Source organism: Colossoma macropomum, unplaced genomic scaffold, assembly GCF_904425465.1.
Source record: "Colossoma macropomum unplaced genomic scaffold, Colossoma_macropomum, whole genome shotgun sequence".
Classification (NCBI taxonomy): domain Eukaryota; kingdom Metazoa; phylum Chordata; class Actinopteri; order Characiformes; family Serrasalmidae; genus Colossoma; species Colossoma macropomum.
Window position 1 is genome coordinate 27,406,857 of NW_023494810.1, and position 18,227 is coordinate 27,425,083.

Consider the following 18,227-nt stretch of genomic DNA (forward strand, 5'->3'; position numbering starts at 1 on the left):
GCCCATGTAGGGCTTTATACGTCAATAAAAGAATTTTGTAATCAATACGGAATTTAACAGGCAGCCAATGGAGTGATGATAGAATTGGACTGATATGATCAAATTTTCTAGTTTTAGTGAGAACCCTGGCTGCAGCATTTTGAACTAGTTGAAGTTTACTTAAATTCCTGCTGGTGCATCCTGATAGTAGTGCGTTACAGTAATCTAGCCTTGAGGTAATAAAGGCATGTACTAATGTTTCTGCATCGTGCAGCGATAAGGCATTTCTTATTCTGGCGATATTGCGAAGATGGATGTTCTCGTTCATACTTGCCATGAAATTCCCAGTAAACTGGATGTGACATCATCAGCATGAATGGCCAACAGCTTTCATTTCTGAATCATGTATAAAAATACATAATATTTTTCATGCAGCTTTTTTTCATCATATTAACTGAAAACTGCTGTGAAAAACACAAATGCTTTGCTGATCATGCTATGTCACTTCTGCGCAGAAGCCACCACACACACTAGCGAGAGGTTTTCTAAATCTAAGAAACTGTTAAACTGAATTGACCAGATACGTTCCAGTTTGCCAGCTTTGATCTATACATCACTGTAAAGCTGCTTTGTGACCAGGCCTGTTGTAAAAAGTGCTAGATAAATAAACTTTGACTTGACTTGGCTTGACTGTATTTTCCGCTAATGTGTCAGCTTTTAAACACATGGGAGCCCTCCGGGATTTAATTTAGGAAAGTTAAAGTTCATTACTGCATGTGAAATACCTTCTTCTGTGGCAAGGGTCACCCATTAAAGTCCAATAGGGCTGGAGTCCAGTTTAATGATTTCCCTTCTCAAGCAAAAAATAATTCAACTAATCAGTTAATTAATAGGTTTAGTAAATGTGTAAATGCAGGCAAAATGCCAAACTGCTGTGGACTCTAGCCCTTCAAGACCAGAACTGGTGACCTCTGTTCTGGGGTTTCTAGGGCATTAAAAATAGGCAGAACAAGACAATAACTGTTGCCTCTTGTAAGCTTGTTATAAAATCAGTAAATAAATGATTACTTTTCACAGTGTTGTTGCCTTTCCAGATGTTGTTTTTCATGCTGCTTTTTAACCTTGTAGGAAAATCCCCCTGGCGCCAGAAAATTCATCCTCATCGGCTGTTGCGTCATCTCATCGGTCAAGCGCAAACTCTCTTTCCTCTTCTTCGGGCTTCCTCAGCCCCTCCCCTCCGCCTCCCTATGGCCATTTGTACGACAGCAAGCCTGTGCTGTCGTACGGGACCACCCTGAATGCTCGGGCCACGCCTCAGAGGGCAGGAGAGCAGCTGGCCTACAGTGGTGGCAGCAGCAGTGGCTCGTCCAGACAAGTGTCCTCGTCATCACCCCAGATGCCTTCAGCTCACTCCTCCTCGTTGCCCTCTACGCCTGGCTCCAGCAGACCCCTCAAATCCCGCTCCGGAGCCAAATCTTTCCGGGTCAGGGACTCTTCCTCCTCAGCTACACTAGCTAGCTCTGTCGCCAACAGCGGGGGCAGCAGCAGCATGAGCACGAGCAGCAACGTGGGGGCAAAAAAGCGCAAAAACAGCTCTCTACTGACGCCCCACGGCACCTACGCTGCGGAATCTTCCTCTTCGTCCTCCTCTTCCTCCTTCAAGAAGAATTGCGCGGTGAATTCGGGCACCTCAGGTAGCAGCTTCCACTCCTCACTTACCTCCACTCCCTCCTCTACAGCTTCCTCGTCCTCCTCTTCCTCTCACAGTGCGGGTGCGAATTGCCCGCCAAGCCGCGCCAACTCACTCAGCCTTCGACAGGAAGCGGCCAGCCGCGGTCCGCCACCGGCCAGCCCGGCCGAGCCCATCAAGCGGATGAGTGTAGTGATGAACAGCAGCGACTCCACGCTCTCGCTCGGCCCGTTCGTCCACCAGAGTAGTGAGCACCACAGCCACGCAGACGCCCGGATCGACAGCAAGAGGAGGAAGAGTTCGCCTGCCAGCAGTGGCCTCGCTAGCACTGGTACCTCCACAGGTAAATGTACTATTTAGAAACTCTTAACCCTCTTCGAAAGCGAGGAATCGCTGTTTTCAGTTATGTAAAACCAGTTTTGTATGAAATGCTGCTAGTGCTTTGTAGGTTTCAAATCATTCTTTGTGTCCAGAACCTTGAATAGGGCTATACATGTTTCCGTAACAAGCGATATAACAAAAAGCTGTATAACATTGAAAATGAAGAACAAGATTAACATCCTGAATGCCTCATATTTAAAAAACGATGTTCAAATCTCACAGTAGAGAACTTGACAAGAAATTGGTATGTGTAGTACTGGAAATATATTTATAATTTAAAAAAAACTTTGAATCAGAAACATATTCTAGTGTCTATAATATTTAAATCTGCATTAGAAGATATTATAGTATAAAATCAGAACAGTCATTACTAGGCCACATGATTCCAAACATTTGAATGATAAGTGTAGGCACAAGCTGGTTGGGACCAGTTAGCATGATCTCATTCACATATCGCTGACCAGCCCACACCACTGTCTTATTATTAGCAGAATTTTCTTTCACTCTAGATGCAGTGTTCCTTTAATCTCTACAAAATTACAGTATTTTCTGATCATTTCGGGCTGTGTTTCGTAGTAGTCCTTCTTAAGACTTACATTTGGATGTTTAGTTCAGGAAATCGAGCACTAGTGCTCATTTAAGACCACCAGAAATGTCTGGTCTATCTTCCCAAATGTTCCCAAGCACATGCACTTAAATGAAGAAAACACCTATGATGGCTGTAATGTATTTTATTGTTCCAGGCTTGTATTGTGTATGTGCGTGCGCAGTAACGAAGCTGACTTTGTTTTTAATAGCATCTGCGGGAGGAGGAGGGTCACAAGGTCCCGGCAGGCCCAAAATGCCCAAATCTCCAGCCGTCAACAACATCCACAGCAAACATGCACGGCCCATGCCAGGAACACCAGGGCTTCCCAATAACTCGCTCATACATCAGGTGTGTGTTCACATGTTTGTATCGTAAAGATGTAAACAATTTGCATAGATACCTACCGAGACTGTACAGTTCTACACACAGAAAAACTAAGTAGGGCTGCAGTTAATAATTATGTTTGTAATAAATCTGTAGCTTTTATTCAATTTATCGACTTCCATTTCTTCTCACTGTGCCCTGTCACAGGGACACGTTCAAAATTCCCACTTTGCAACAGGGGCTTTTTTATGGTGCAGTGAAACAGCAGAAGCCATATCGCCCCCTACACTTCTTGTACTGTATTGCAGCTGGTCACAGTGACCTCTATTACCATTAAATAGGCCAGGAGAAACTCACTAACATTTGTTTCCTGCCGTTCAGTTTTTATGTGGTATGCATTCAATTTTTTGGCCAAAATTAAATTCTCAATCTGTTTTCAAATGTGAAGATACACTAAATACAGTTCTCAACTCTAGTGTACATCTGATCATTGACATAGCAGCGTGTGGCAAGCTGGATTCTGCTGGAGTTGTTGTTGTATACCTTTGTGTTTGAAACTCAAGCGTGTACCAAATACTAAAGTATATTAAGCAAAAAACATTGTTTGGCCATATACATACATTTTCAAATGTATTTGAGATACACTGTATGTTTGTTACATTTCTGTATGGGAAACAGTGTTTAAAAATGAATTAACAGAGAATTCTGCTGGGGTTTTTTACTCTCCGTTTTAAGCTCTAAAACATCGAGTAAGGGAAACATTGCCATGTATTCATGCTTCACTTTTTTCCATAGTTGTTGTCAACAATTGTTGCAGCCCTAAAACTAAGCATGCGCTGCTGTTCACTGTTTGTGCTTGTGTGCTCAAGATGCAGCTGACTCTATCAGGCAGAGGCACAAAGTCGAAGTGTTGATTATTCATTTGGGACTTTCTGTTGTCCATTATTTGAATTGTGTAGTGCCATATTCACAGGACTGTGGCAGTAATACAGTACAAACTTGTATTATTAACTTAGAATTGTCTGTGTGTGTTTAAGGCAGTAATAACACTGCAGAACTAGTAATACTGATTTTTTTTTTTCTGTCCCAGCCAAAGGCCCGCCCCTGACACAGGTGGGCAGGCTCTGGGGGTGCGGAGCGGTGGACTGAAACCCGATCTTCGCAAGCTCCCTTAGCGCCCGTCACGCCACACTGCACGAGGCCTTCTTCTTCTTCTCTTACTCTCAGCTTCCCGCAATCCTCAGGGTGGAGAGCGCACTGGGCGGCTCAATGACGGCGATCCATTCCTCCCAGCCACACGGGGGCACCGCGCGGGGGGGACAGTGTTTGACGTAGTGGGGCGTAGTGGTAAATGTGGTGGGTGTGTGCAATGCACTTGGTGGCAGCCCCCTTGGAAGGTGGAGGAGGGGTGGAAAAGCGAGGGATGCAGAGGTACAGATAAGGGCTGGTACTGGGCCACACCAACACTACTATGAATCGTCGGAGGGACTTTTAATGGGTTATATGAGCAAAAGGAGCATTTCTGCTGATCTCTTCCGTGTGCGTGCGTCTGTTTGAATGTGTGTTCATGTACGCGTCTGGGTGGATGATACTGGAATACTGGAATTTTTTTTTTCTTGCGCGATCTAAACAGTAAGTGCTTGGAGAAAGGAAGTGCACAGGAAAAAAAGGAGGAAATATCAGGAGTCTCAGTGTGAAAAACGCGATCACATTTAGTTGAATATATTTACTCTTTTAGCACCCTGACAGATGGAGTTTAAACAATAATACAGAGTTTTACTCACCACAGAGCAAATAAGGAAGAATAGATACAGACCAGTATCCAAATGAACAACTCGTATAAATGATATAAGTCTTAATGCTTCTTAATGGAAAGCATTTTGTTTACGTACTTCAAGTATCAGCAGCTTTGGAGCAAATGGAACAAAATGTCATTTTGCAGAGTTTCATCCAGTTTTCATCCCATTTGAAACGCAAAGACCAGCAGTACGGACGATTGTTTAGAAATTTGAATTAAATTCAAATGATTATGCCATCATTATGACCTAAAGAATGGCTTGAACAGGGCTTCTTTTAAATGAGCCTTCCTAATTGTTGGTGTTAACCACAGTTGACTTGCCCCAGTCGACTTCTGTACTGTTTATTTACCCAGCCGGACCCCTGTATTCTGGAAAGCTGGTGGTCCTAGCAGCCTTTCCCCGCCCTAATCATTTCTAGGCAGTTCCAGCAAAAATTGTATTACTCCTGATGACTTCTTGTCCTGAAACATGACTTGATAAAACCTTTAAACACATTGTAACTTCAGTGTTACAAGTAAGGACTGTTGGAAGTATTTGCCTTGGAAACACTGTCTGTTATAGTCAGTCTTATCGATGTACACCGACCCTCAGACAGTTGCAGAGAATGTTGTTCGCCTTCAGTTATTCCTGTCCAAATCAGATACCCCTTCATCACTACAGCTACATGTGGATATCATTCTGTATGAATCAAGTTTGCCTACATACACTAACAAGATAGCTGTAGGGTTTTCTTGGCAATAGATGACAAAGGCCCGATCACAGCAGCTTGCAGGCCAGTTGGTACTACAACAGAGGCTTTTGAATAAGACCTACACTAAAATGTATAACATGTTTACCGTGCCCTGTAATCTACTCAAAGGTGGCCCTAAGGCAGCTGGTTCAGCAGCTATTTTAGGCTGTGAAGGAATAGTTGAGAGAAATTGAGTTTGCACAGTTTTTCCCTTCCTTCACGTGTAGTTAATCAGCTAAGACATGCTTGTTTGCTTCTTTTTTGCACTGGAGCTACAAGGCTAATGTTGCTACCAAGTGATGGAAGCTTGTAAGCACCAATTATCCAAAGACGGAGCTAGAAAATGGATGATGATATACAAACGATATACATTTATCTATAAAAATGGACAAAAGCTATGAGGCTAATGTGACTCACAAGTAATGGAAGCTTGTACGCACCAATTATCCAAAGATGGACAAATGGACTTGCTAATGTGGTATCTGACACTGTATGACATACGTTTATCTATAAAAACGAACAAAAGCTATGAGGCTAATGTGGCTAACAAGTAATGGAAGCTTATAAGCATCAGTTATACAAAAGTTAAGTTGTAAAATGGACTTGTTTATGTTGTATGTGACACTGTATGATATACTTTTATCTATAAAAATGGACAAAAGCTATAAGGCTAATAAGTAACGGAGGCTTGTATGCACCAATTATCCAAAGATGGAGCTAGAAAATGGACTTGCTTATGTGTTGTCTGACACTTTATCTATAAAAATGAACAAAAGTTATGAGGCTACCGTGGAAAACAAGTAATGGAAGCTTATACGCATGAGTTATCCAAAGGTGAAGTTGTAAGATAAACTTGCTTATGTGGAATCTGGCAATGTATGATATACTTTTATCTATAAAAATGGACAAAAGCTATGAGGCTAATATAGGTAGCAAGTAATGGAAGCTTACACCGATCAGGCATAACATTATGACCTGGTCTGAGTGGATCAGACACAGCAGTGCTGCTGGAGTTTTTAAACACCTCAGTGTCACTGCTGGATTGAGAATAGTCCACCAACCAAAAATATCCAGCCAACGGCGTCCTGTGGGCAGCGTCCTGTGACCACTGATGAAGGACTAAACAGTAGTGACAGATGAGCTATCGTCTCTGACTTTACATCTACAAGGTGGACTGATAAGGTAGGCGTGTCTAATAGAGTGGACACTGAGTGGACACAGTGTTTAAAAACTCCAGCAGCACTGCTGTGTCTGATCCACTTGTACCAGCACAACACACACTAAAACACCACCACCACATCAGTGTTACTGCAGTGCTGAGAATGATCCACCACCCAAATAGTACCTGCTCTGTGAGGGTCCATGGGGGTCCTGACCACTGAAGAACAGGGTAAAAGGGGGCTAACAAAGTATGCAGAGAAACAGATGGACTACAGTCTGTAACTGTAGAACTACAAAGTGCACCTATATAGTAAGTGGAGCTGATAAAATGGACAATGAGTGTAGAAACAAGGAAGTGGTCATAATGTTATGCCTGATCAGTGAATAAGCACCAGTTATACAACACGACCAGATAGCATTGTGCACACTGCATGACTAAATCACATACTTTTGTCCATTTTTACAGATAACAATCTGCTTCAGTGTCAAAAACCACAAAAGCAAGTCTCATCTCGATGCGGTTTGAGGCAAGTGTGGGTTGATTTAGCCGTGCAGTTAGCATAATGTGGTATTAGCTTCCATTACCTGTTAGCTGATAGCCTTCAGTGCAAACTAAAGAAGCAGGCATGCTTTAGCTAACTGACTAAATATGAGGTAAGGGTAAAAATGATGCAAGTTAGTTTAGATTAGTTTAGTAATTTAGATGCTTTATCCAAACATGCGTTTGTGACTAAGAACGAATGAACGCTAGCATCTTATTTCCATGATGCTAATTGATCCCTACATCCGCTCATTTGTTGGGCAGAAGCTACGTTAGCATTTTTGGGCAAAGTCCTCTATTACCAGGCCAGGTGTAGTGTAGTTGAAGACGGGCCACATGGTATCATCTCAGTGACAGCACGGAGAACTGCACAATATGAGACGAAGTACTGTGAGAAGCTCCTACTGATCGATAGTTAGCCTTTGTCCGCTATAGCCATACATTTTCATTGTGCTGACGAATGAATTGAAAAGCAATCTCCGCCTTCTTGTATTGAATAACCACTATCCTGTCTATTTGCCACTTCTGATAATGGCTAATCCTGTTCGCAGCGCCTGCTGTCCTAATACAGTGTTTTGTTAACTGAATTTAATGAAATAGTGGGGGATCACCCCGGCCCCGATCCTAGCGAACTGGCAATAGATCTGTCGTTTTGGGGGGCAGTAAGCTTTGAGAAGAAAGTATTAAACAGTGAGGTTGTGGAGATAGAGGTGTAAGCTTTGGCTCTTCGATCTGACTCCCGTAAACTCCACTGATGTCAGTCAACGGTCGTAGCTGAGAAGCGAGAGCGTTTTTTTCTATCTTCGGCTTTTTTCTATCGACGAATATTGAAGTTATAACCCTATTTCAGAATACATATTTTGTTAAAAGAATTGTACATACTGAGATGTATTTTTGCACAGGCATTTTCTTACACGACGTTTTTTGGTACAACTGAGATCGTTATTATTTATTTAGTGAATGGATCGGTTTTGAGATTATTTGAAGTGGTTCACTGCCAAGCCGATAATGCAATACGCCTCTTACTAGCAAAATGGAGCTTCTTATTTAGTCGTATACTGAAAGTGTTGCCACCGTAGTGGAGCCAGTCGTGTGATGCAAGTTTATTAGAATCATTTTTAGCCCCCCTCAGTCAATCGAATTGATCAGCGAATGTGATCAGAATGGCCTGTGACACTGCGAGAGATTTCATCTGTCCCATGTATTTCAATGAAACAAAACGATGATAACTCATGTCTGTACGCCAACCCGACTGTGTAGGGTTGATGGGGAGACGAAAGCAATTACTTTAACGCGAAAAAGGAGAGTGAACACTGAGCGCAGACCGTTTTTGCACCGCCGTTGCCAAACATATTTAGAAAAACACTGCTTTTTAATCAACCATTCTTTTGCAGCTTTTTAAATAATGACAAAAAAGTGCCTGAATTAGTTTCTCATCAGCTGTTTTTAGACAAGGAGCATTTTTCAGTAGTTGTTTTGTTTCACGTTACTTGAATGTTCTATACTTGGTTTTAGAAGCTTGCTTTTTAAACCTGCCTACAGAGTCCTATTACGTGGTCATTTTCCCTTTTCACATAGTGCAGCGAGTCCTGCATTGACTGGCAAGATTGACACAGCTAATGTAGACAATTATATGGTAAAAGCATGGTCCCAAAGTTCTTTTTCTTTGACTACTTTTGAAGATGTAATTTTGCAAGTCAAAAAAAGGCCTAGTTTATTTTTTTGTGTTTTTTTGTGCTTTGAAAGCTGAACATTGGGTCCCTTTAATTCAGTTCTTTTTATTTTAACACAGATTAATGTTCTGTATACTGTCAGATTCCAACTCCACTGACGATGTTTTCACATGATGGGAAAACGTGGAATATATTTGATAAAAGAAGCACAGATCTGGAATGTGAATCAAAGACAGAACACAGCTCAGTTTATCGGAGGAGGAGCATCTTCATAGAACATAGAGAATTATGTACAAGTGTGTATATTTGAGTTCTTTTTTTATCTACATAATCAAAATCATTTGATCAGCTGGACTTTTGTGTGTTGGCTGCTATGTAATTCATGAACAAACATAGTAGGTTAGATTTACTTAATATTTAAAGAAAAAGATTGTATAGTCTATTTGTTTTGTAACAGGTTTTCTGTAAATAAAAAAGTAATTTATACAGTTATTTATAAGAAAAAAAAGGCTGGATTTACTCTTCTTTATGTTCTTATGGTGTCATGCTCGTTTTTAATTAAATAATACAAAAAAAACTAATGTGAAAGCATGGAAACCCAGTGGCAAAATGAGAACAAATACAAAAAGGTGAATTGTGAAAAAGCACAATGATAAACATCAAATCACAAAGCAACTGAAAATTGATATCACGGCTTCAATAGAGGTTATGCAGTAAAATGGAAGTGTTCCTCTACGCCTCTCCTAGGCCTTCATCCGATTATGTTTGATATTTTAATATTCAACTCAAATTTATTGGTATAGCGCTTTTTACAGTGGCAAGAAAAGATTCCTTAAGAGCAGGAGGAAGAAACCTTGAAGAAGACCTGTATATACAAATACAAATATACAATACTGAATACAGAAAAAAGAAAAGAAATTAGCCCTTCATTGGACAGAGGTATTGAGATTAACCAGTGAAAACCAATGACGAAGTATTTAAATGAACCAATTATAACTGGTGGCTAGTGTTAGAAGCCTGTTAGAACTCAGTATTGTGTCAGGCAGGTGAACAATGTTTAAGATTAAGTAGTTCTAATATAGATCACAGAGCGTATTTAAAGTCAACCTGAACTCAAAATTAACCTTTTTATCTTGTTAGTTGATGCCACCAGTCCATTAAAAAGACAAAAAAAAATAATTCATGTTTTCCTGTAACTGTAGATCAAAACGCAAAAATAATATTAAACAGTGAAAACGTTTCATTCCTTCCCTTCAAATATTGTTTTCTCTGATTTACACTGATTTCTGACTGAATTTTTTTTTTTTGTTTTGTCATATGCAAAAGTTTGAACACTTAGCTGCTCATTTTTAAGAGAAAGGTTAGCATATCCTCTGCAGAGAAGAGTTACATATGGCATTTAAAAAGTTACATGTGGCATTTTCTGAAAATGTAATGCACAATTTCTATTCCTTTAACATATTTAGGAGGAAAAAACAAAATATCACAGAACTTTTGCACAGGCCACATGTGTGTTTTTGAACTGATGAACAGTAACTGTACATTAAAATGTACACAAGTTCCTTCTCTGTAGAGGGTGTGTTAACTTATACTCACTTAGAAAATCAACAAAATGTCGAACTTGACCGGAGGCGTCATGCGACTATGTAAAATAAAAAGTGCAGAAAACAAACAGCAACTTAAAAGCCTAGTTAAGTAAATAGACTGTCAAATGCTTTTACTGGAGACAGTCATTGCAGACAGTGATAATACTTACTTTATGCCTTTTACTCCTCCATAAATCCACACAACAAACTAATGAAGGGTTCTATTCTAGGCACAGACATAAGGTTATCATGTCCTAAAGTGAAATTCGGCGCATGACAGCCGGTGTGACGTCGGGTCACATGCTAAATCCAGCAAAAATTTATAATCTTATCAGAGCAATTGATTCATTTTGCTTGAACATTTTCGAATAACTTACAATGAACATCAGTACTCACAGGTACAACAGGGGAACTCGACACACAAAAAAAAAGGTTCTTAAAGGGTTCTTTAGCAAAGAAAGTGGTTCTATATAGATCCATGAACAGCCAAAGAAGTCTTCGCATGATTAGTTCTTTGCCTCGTGAAAGTGTTCTTCAGATTGATGGAGAATGTGCTGTAGATGGTTCTATATAGAACCTTTTTGAAAAGGGTTCTTCTATTGTTACGATGTCAGGCTTGTTACAATAGAAGAACCCTTTTCGGTACTATATAGAACTCTTCAAAAAGGTGAAATTTGTTATTTGATTGTCATTGTGCTTTGATTTCACATTTTGCCTTCTGTTCTCCTTTTGCTAATTTTGGGGACTTTTGTGTGCATATATGTTGTCATTTGTGTTGTATTTGCAGGTTTACTCTCTACTATATACACATCTTGTGCCTTATGCTGCACTGTTATGCACAGGTGAGCTATGAATTCCTTAGTCACAGACAATGAAGACAAAGATTTCTCTGAAAAGATTTTATTATATACTGTACATAAAACAAAAAAAAGTCATGTTTTACTGCCGGGACAACGTTTGTGTTGAAACAAGCATCAAAGGTTTGACCCACTCAAAAGACGACAGCCCCCCAATACCGTATGTGGCTACATGTTAATGACCCGGGAGAGCTTCTGCACTCTGTTCAGCAGGAGATCGCCTTTCTTTATGGTTTCCTGGTACTGCCAGTTCTTACTGTCCGGCCTGAGGAGAGAGAACAGAGAAAGATTAAAATAGCCATCAGACGACTGGACTGTCATGGTCATAACTACGATAAACTGAGATACTTTACGTAGCATGTGATGTGATGAGGTTACTTTCACTATTACCACTCAGATTTGAAACTATGGTTGCACTATTGTGATACTGGCCTTGGCAACACTGATCTGGCAGAAGGCTGCGATATGCAAATAAGCCTCTAACAACTGTGTGTGCTGAGCATCCTGACATTCCAGATATGTTTGGAGAAATCTGGGCATTTATGTGATCCAAACAAATGCGAAAAACGCAGGCCAGTCTTCAAGGGTCACAAATGAGTAAATATTACAAGGCATTTTGTGATGAGTGGCAGTGTAAACACAATAGTCTCCATATCATATCATGCAGCCCTTACAGCAGCACCCTATAAAAGAAGGCTGTGATTTAAGCAGCACTGTACCTGTTAGTTTCAACAATTTCGTTCACTTTGTCGATCTTGCAGTGCAAACGACCCGCAGCAATGAATCTGGAGAGCTCCCTTGGGGAAGACAGGAAAGAAAAAAGGAATATCAACGAAACGTTTGTGCGTGGACTACTATCAAAGGAGGACTGCGTTCTCCTAGACCCCTTAATCTATTTTAATGCATAATAGATGTTTTCCACGTACTGGTCGATGAATTCTGTGCTGACTCCAAAGGCTTCAGCCATATAGCCCAGGGTGAGAGAACGATAGGACTCCAGCAGCTGACTGTAGGCAAGGATCCGCATCTCGCGTACATAGTAACGGTAGTGTGGAGCGAACAGCCAGTCCCTCTTCATCTCCTGCTCTACACGAGCTACAACAGAAGAACAAGGAGCGGGAGAAAAACATTTTAAATACAGAAATAAAGGCTGATTTATGAAGTACTTTGGTTTCATCTAGAGGCGGGCAATATGACATTCATCACAATCTGTCATAATAATCGTTTCTGCAGATGTTGTGGGTATCATCCGCACTTTAACAGTGACAGACCGCATATTTCGTTAAAAAGAGATTTAGAAGAGGCTCCCAAACCATCCATGGCTTCACTCTATTGAGTGTTAACAATGCTGGGAGTCCAATGGATGTGTTGGTGCATAGTACAGGGTGATTGAGAAAGATTCATCCGATTTTAAAGCAGCATATTTTTACAAGCGTGAGGCGCCCAGGAACCAATCACACACCAACTGAAAGAGGGGGCCATAGAGTTTAAACTTTATGCTCACTTAAACCATTTACAATTCACTGCATTGTTCGGTAATGGTTTACAAGTGAAATAAATCATTTTAAAATCAGATGAATCTTTCTGAATCACCCTGAAAGAACAATCGCTGATAATATTTTTAAATGTAGCAGTACTAGACCAGATTAAAATAGTGGTCTCTTATTTCCCTTTGAGGATTAATAAAGTATTAACTTCACGATTATGTCAGTTACATGTTATCAAACCCCAGAAAAAACAAAATATATTGTGTTGCCCACCCCAAGTTTCAGCTAACCCTTTCATACATGCATTTTCCTCAGAAAGTTAACAGTACTTAAACGGGAAGGGGTTGAGTGTGAACACAAGTTGGACTTAAATACAGAAATTTATCGGCACAAGACCTTGTACAACTCCTGGGAAATTATCAGGAGGGCTCTTGTGAACAGAAGCTGATACATTACTGGAAGATACTTTGATGATTGTGGCTGGCTAAGTGGAACAGCACAGCAATGTTACAGCTGTGTTTTTTAGTTTAGCGAGTGACAAATATACCTCGGGAGTGCATTTTGTACGTGATTCTAAAGAAAAGTGGCAAATCTACATCACTACTGTGCAAAAACTACAGCATGGCCTGCAGAGCAAAGCATTTGTGAGGCTTTTGTATTTACAGTCGAGTTTTCAGTTTTCTCTGTTAAAACGGAGTTTAAGGGGCATGTGGGAATGACGCAAAGCCAAAACAGTAATGGTAAAACTCATGATAATGTCCCAGGTCTGACAGTGAAAGGGGTTTCTGAGTGCCTGCCAGGTGTTATTGAAGCAGAGAAAACTGCAGTGCTATGGCCCCCCAGTGTTGGCAGTGAATAACATCATTATATAATCAACATGAAAAGAGAGATTTGGACTCACCTAGAGACTGGAAGAAGATAGAGTAACGGCACTCATAGAGAGAAAACAGGTACTGACGCACATCAGGAAGACTGTGCAACACCTCCAGAATCTCAGCACCTTTTATTACCTGAAGGGAGAAACCACCACAATCCCAAATTATAACCATACAGCTCAAATACATGGAATTAATAGTAATGTAACTGATTAACACAAAAGCCATTAAAACCTATGCACCAAAAGCAACAGATAGAGAGAGGACAATTACATATATACAAAGGTGTGTGATGATCCCAAATATCTCACCTTTTCTCTCAGGTCAGGCCTCTTCAGAGCGATCATGCACACATAAACGGTATACGTGACGAAGGTTTTGTAGTCCATTAGTTCATATGAGGTGAAAGTGGACACTGTGTCCAGGAACAGCTCAGCCGCCTGCTTGAAGTCCCTGATGGCCACGCAGTAGAGGCCCTGATATACCTTCAGACGATTCCTCCTGTCCCAGTCACCACCCTCTTCAATCAGACTGCAAAAGAGATTTAAAAGATTGAAAAAAGCTCAACACCAGCAATAAATCATCAAAATGTACACAATTTTCCTCTTGACCCAAACACAGTCGATCAGCCAGGCATGTTTGGTGTCTGAAGTTAGCTTTTTTGGGTTGGCACTGAACCTAAGAGGCCGAGTAACAGAACCTTACAATCACCAATCTGCCAAACATGGAGTTGCTTATGTGGCATCTGACACTGTTGGGCAGTGTTCATAAGGCTACATTATACCTGCATAAGCTCTTCATGGCAACTGACGTAAACCTATATCACCATTCACAAAGCCTTATTCCAATAGGTGTCATCTGTCAGTTTTGATGTCAGGTTGGCATCAGTTTTTTCTGACTTGGTAGCTCTGTGTATGGCACAGTGACAAAAAGCTGATGTGACATTGTGCAGCATTGTCACTAAAAGGCCTGGGACACACTGAACCGACTGTCGGGTGGAATCAGTGAGGTGTGTATGGTACAACTGACTTAAGTCGTTTCTCATCAGCACTTTTTTTTGGCCGGCGTGAATCGGCGTCAGCAGCTGATCACAGAAGAGTTGTTAGTAATATTTAATGCTGTTATTACTAGCAGTTGAAAATGCTCCTTGCATCCCCCATCAAATCCACCTAGTAATAATAGTAGGATAGTAGGAACTAGTAAGAATGGACCAAACTAGTATTTAGAGCATTACTATGATTACATTAAACGATCCCACATTTCAGTCACATTTTATGAACCTGCATGCATTTTAATTCACTGTTTAAGGTACGTATGTTCAATTTTAAGTAGGCTTTAAACCCACCCAGTGATCCTCATGCTGTTTTATCTTCACTTTCACACACTAGGGTTAGCTTAAACACAGACATTTGAAGCTTATGATGCGTTCAAACAATACGTTCTTTAATTTGTACGCTGCAGTTTTAGTTTTAGACTATTGCCAACTTAGACATTAGATGCATCAGACATCATCAGCTGTAGTCTTCACTACGTGTTCAAGTGCAAATTTTCACAGGAGATAAGAAGCGATCATAAGCTGGACATAGTTCTTAAGTGTCACCTTGTGTGTCCCAGGCTTGACATACATACACTGAGCTACAAAGTCAGGGGTCATAATGTGCCATGTCACTCGACCCAAGAAAGTTGTCATGAAACAATCCAGTGTCACCTGATATGTGTTATCATCAAAAATTCACAAAAGCAGTCTTTACAACAGTTGACACCTATTTGGAATAAGTGTTTAAGAATGTTCATGTAGGTTTATGACAGCTGTCATTAAGACCTTTTGAAGGTGTCTTGCAGATTAAGAACAATGGGCCTCATTCACCAACCGTTCTTCAGAAGAAATGTCCTCTTAAAACCCACTTAGACAGTTTGTATGAAGATTCTGACATTCGCCAAAGTTTTCTTAATTTGGATTTGTTCTTAGGTAAGAACAGAATCGACAAACTCAAGAGCACAAAGGTGCAAACAATGCTGTGGTTTAAGAACACGTCATGAATCTGATGTAGACTTTTTCTTAGGACCTTCCTCAAAAACAAATGTAAGAAAAACTTAGGAAGAATTGGTGAATGAGGCCCGATGCCCTGCAGTAGTGCTACAAATAACAAAATGCCAACTGGTGGGCACTACTTCCTTTAGTTGTTAGCTACATTGTAGTTCCAGTGTAAAAGCACAGAAACTTTAGATATCAAACATGTTTCCTAGGAAACAGGAAAATTACCCCGAAATGTGAATTCGATTTTTCCCCCAAACCACTTCTTTAATAATTGTGTTTGGGTTTATTGATTTTAATCTTTTATGGAATAATACCTCTTGGCCTTCTCAGTGTTTCGAGTGATGAGGTCATTATCCATATAAAAGAGGCCAATCCTCAGCAGATAGAACACAATGTCTAAGCGATGTCCCAGTGCAACTGTCTTGTCATAGGTTTTTCTGAAAGCAGTCAAAGCTCCTTCCTGCACAAAAGGACGAGAAAAGTCAAGGAATAAGGATATTAGTTTGATAATGAGGTGAAAAAAAGAGTCGTGCTTATAAATAAGTTATTATTATAAATAAGGTTATTCAGTTACCTTGTCCCCGATCCTAATCAGATACTCAGCTTTGGCCATCATTGCATCCCGGATCTCGCTCTCCCCGAGGTTCTTCTCTGCATCCTCCAAGACATCGTCCAAGCGCTTCAGCTCATCCTCATTGGCCTTCTTCATTTTGCCGAGAAGGTCCGAGTCCACAGGCCACTTCAGCTCCTTGCACAAGGCCTCGTAGTATGGAGCCATATCTAAAAAGGCACATGCTGAACTTAGTGACAGAGCTTAATAACCAGCTGTATTACATAAATGTGAACAAGTAAAAATTCAACTTTTACTTTTTTCCAGTAACAATAGAAAAATGGTAGAACTTAGTATTTACTAGTAAGAATAAAACAAATTGTGTTGTTTAGAGTTTTTACTAACAAGAACAGAACAAATAGCACAATTTAGAGCATCACTAATGTATGAGAAAATCCCTCAGTAGTCACAAAGCAAAAAAAATAAATAATGCATGTGTGAACTGAACTAGTTCAGATGCTGAAAGACAGAAGATTAAATGGACACTGCAGTCAAACTGAAAAATGTATGCATCGCTTTATCTGTTGTACACATGCATACTTTTCTTACAGTAGAGCTGTAAAAGTCTCTGAAGCAAAATCTCCTGACTCAAAAACTGGAAAACCACCTTCTGATGACGCATCACGAAGATGGAAGTAAACTCTGAAACACTAGTAGTGCTCTGAGATGGACAATCAGCGGAGGGTTTTCCTTGCTAGTCTGCTATGTTGTTTGGGGCTAGTGCTATATCACTATTGCTAGCTAGAACTATAGATGTACTTATTTGCCCCCAGATCTAGATTCCTCATAATGTATTTATATACTGCATGCATAAAAACAAGAAAATTGATACAAAATCATGAGGCTGGAGGTGCTGTGCTACAGAACATAAAATAAACAGCCTATAAGACACGTTTTAGTCAGAATGCCCTTTAAACCCACAGTGATTATAAATGTGCTCCACTGCTACAAAATAAAAAACGTATTTTAATACGTTTAGTATTTTAACGTTTAAAAATTAAACTTATTTTAACTGACAGTAACAGTTGCTAACTGCCTTCTTTAAAATAGGGTCCCTAGACTGGAGCCTTTGCCCCCTCAGCCATGGCACCATTTAAAAACAAAGTGAAACAGCTGTATTTCACATTAAACAGACACCGCAATGCTCAGTTAAATGGTTTTATTACACTACAGGAACCTAAATTTGGGTCTTACAGTGACCAGACCTCTCAGAAATTACGTTAAGCTGGAGAAGTTGGAGCCGGCCTGTCAGAAACAAGAGCCGCTAGCTTAGCATCTCCTATGCTAACTTTAGCAGCCTAGTCATCCAGTGCGCGGCTCTGGCTAAGCTATGCTAAGCTAATGGCGATAGCGGTCCGAGCACGGAGCGAAGTTCCCGTTCCACCTTAAATGGTACAGCAGTTACATACTGACACATCAGGCGCCAGAATGAAAAGCTGCACAATTTAAGGTGGAACGGGAAATTCGAATAAGATGCTAACTAATTAGCTTATAGCGAATAGAAAGCCAACTTCAGGCTCGAGTCCGAGCTGCAAGGTTAGTCTCGGTCAGCTGAGTAAATAAAGACGCTCCGGGCTCCAGTCCTGACTTATGAGCCGATCCTGGCGGTGTTTGTGGACTCACTGTTGGCCCGGATCGCCTCCATCAGCTCGGATTTGAGCTCCGTGTCCTGCCGGTGTCCATCCAGAGTGAGCAAAAATTTCAGCTGCGCGATCTTCAGGTCGGGGTTTTTAGGCAAACCCTCTTCTTCCAGATTCTCCAGAGGCATCTGTGCGGATTCGGGGCCGAATTATAAGAGAATATTTTAAATAAAGAGGCCGGGAGTGACACAGCAGAGCCGCCGGAGGATGACGGGGTAATCTACACCAAAAACACACCCGCGAACAATACGGCACCCCCTCCGTCAA

At 40.7% G+C, this 18,227-nt stretch overlaps 2 protein-coding genes across 3 annotated transcripts in view; one reads left to right on the top strand and one right to left on the bottom strand.

The window, feature by feature from the left end:
* Nucleotides 1-6,483, top strand: part of LOC118799329 (ataxin-7) — a 62,178-nt gene extending 55,695 nt beyond the window's left edge. For both annotated transcript variants that reach the window (XM_036559098.1, XM_036559097.1), the window contains 3 exons: nt 1,108-2,012; nt 2,848-2,987; nt 4,054-6,483. In XM_036559098.1, coding sequence (XP_036414991.1) covers nt 1,108-2,012; nt 2,848-2,987; nt 4,054-4,071 — 1,063 coding nt within the window. In that variant the 3' untranslated portion in view covers nt 4,072-6,483. The remainder of the gene's footprint in view (nt 1-1,107; nt 2,013-2,847; nt 2,988-4,053) is intronic.
* Nucleotides 6,484-11,337: 4,854 nt separating this feature from the next.
* Nucleotides 11,338-18,227, bottom strand: psmd6 (proteasome 26S subunit, non-ATPase 6). Its single transcript, XM_036559814.1, has 8 exons — nt 17,944-18,227; nt 16,285-16,490; nt 16,025-16,170; nt 13,984-14,203; nt 13,699-13,807; nt 12,237-12,405; nt 12,030-12,107; nt 11,338-11,575 (listed from the first exon to the last, which is right to left on the bottom strand). Exons 1-8 carry the CDS (start codon nt 18,086-18,088, stop codon nt 11,479-11,481), a joined length of 1,170 nt encoding a protein of 389 aa, XP_036415707.1. The 5' UTR covers nt 18,089-18,227; the 3' UTR covers nt 11,338-11,478.

Excerpts from the sequence above, each read along its gene's own strand:
- psmd6 (XM_036559814.1), bottom strand. The coding sequence starts at position 18,088 with ATGCCTCTGGAGAATCTGGAAGAAGAGGGTTTGCCTAAAAACCCCGAC. Across the intron at positions 13,808-13,983 it reads GGCCTGACCTGAGAGAAAAG|GTAATAAAAGGTGCTGAGAT; the intron begins GTGAGATATTTG and ends TTCTCCCTTCAG. Across the intron at positions 11,576-12,029 it reads GAAATTGTTGAAACTAACAG|GCCGGACAGTAAGAACTGGC; the intron begins GTACAGTGCTGC and ends CTCTCTCCTCAG.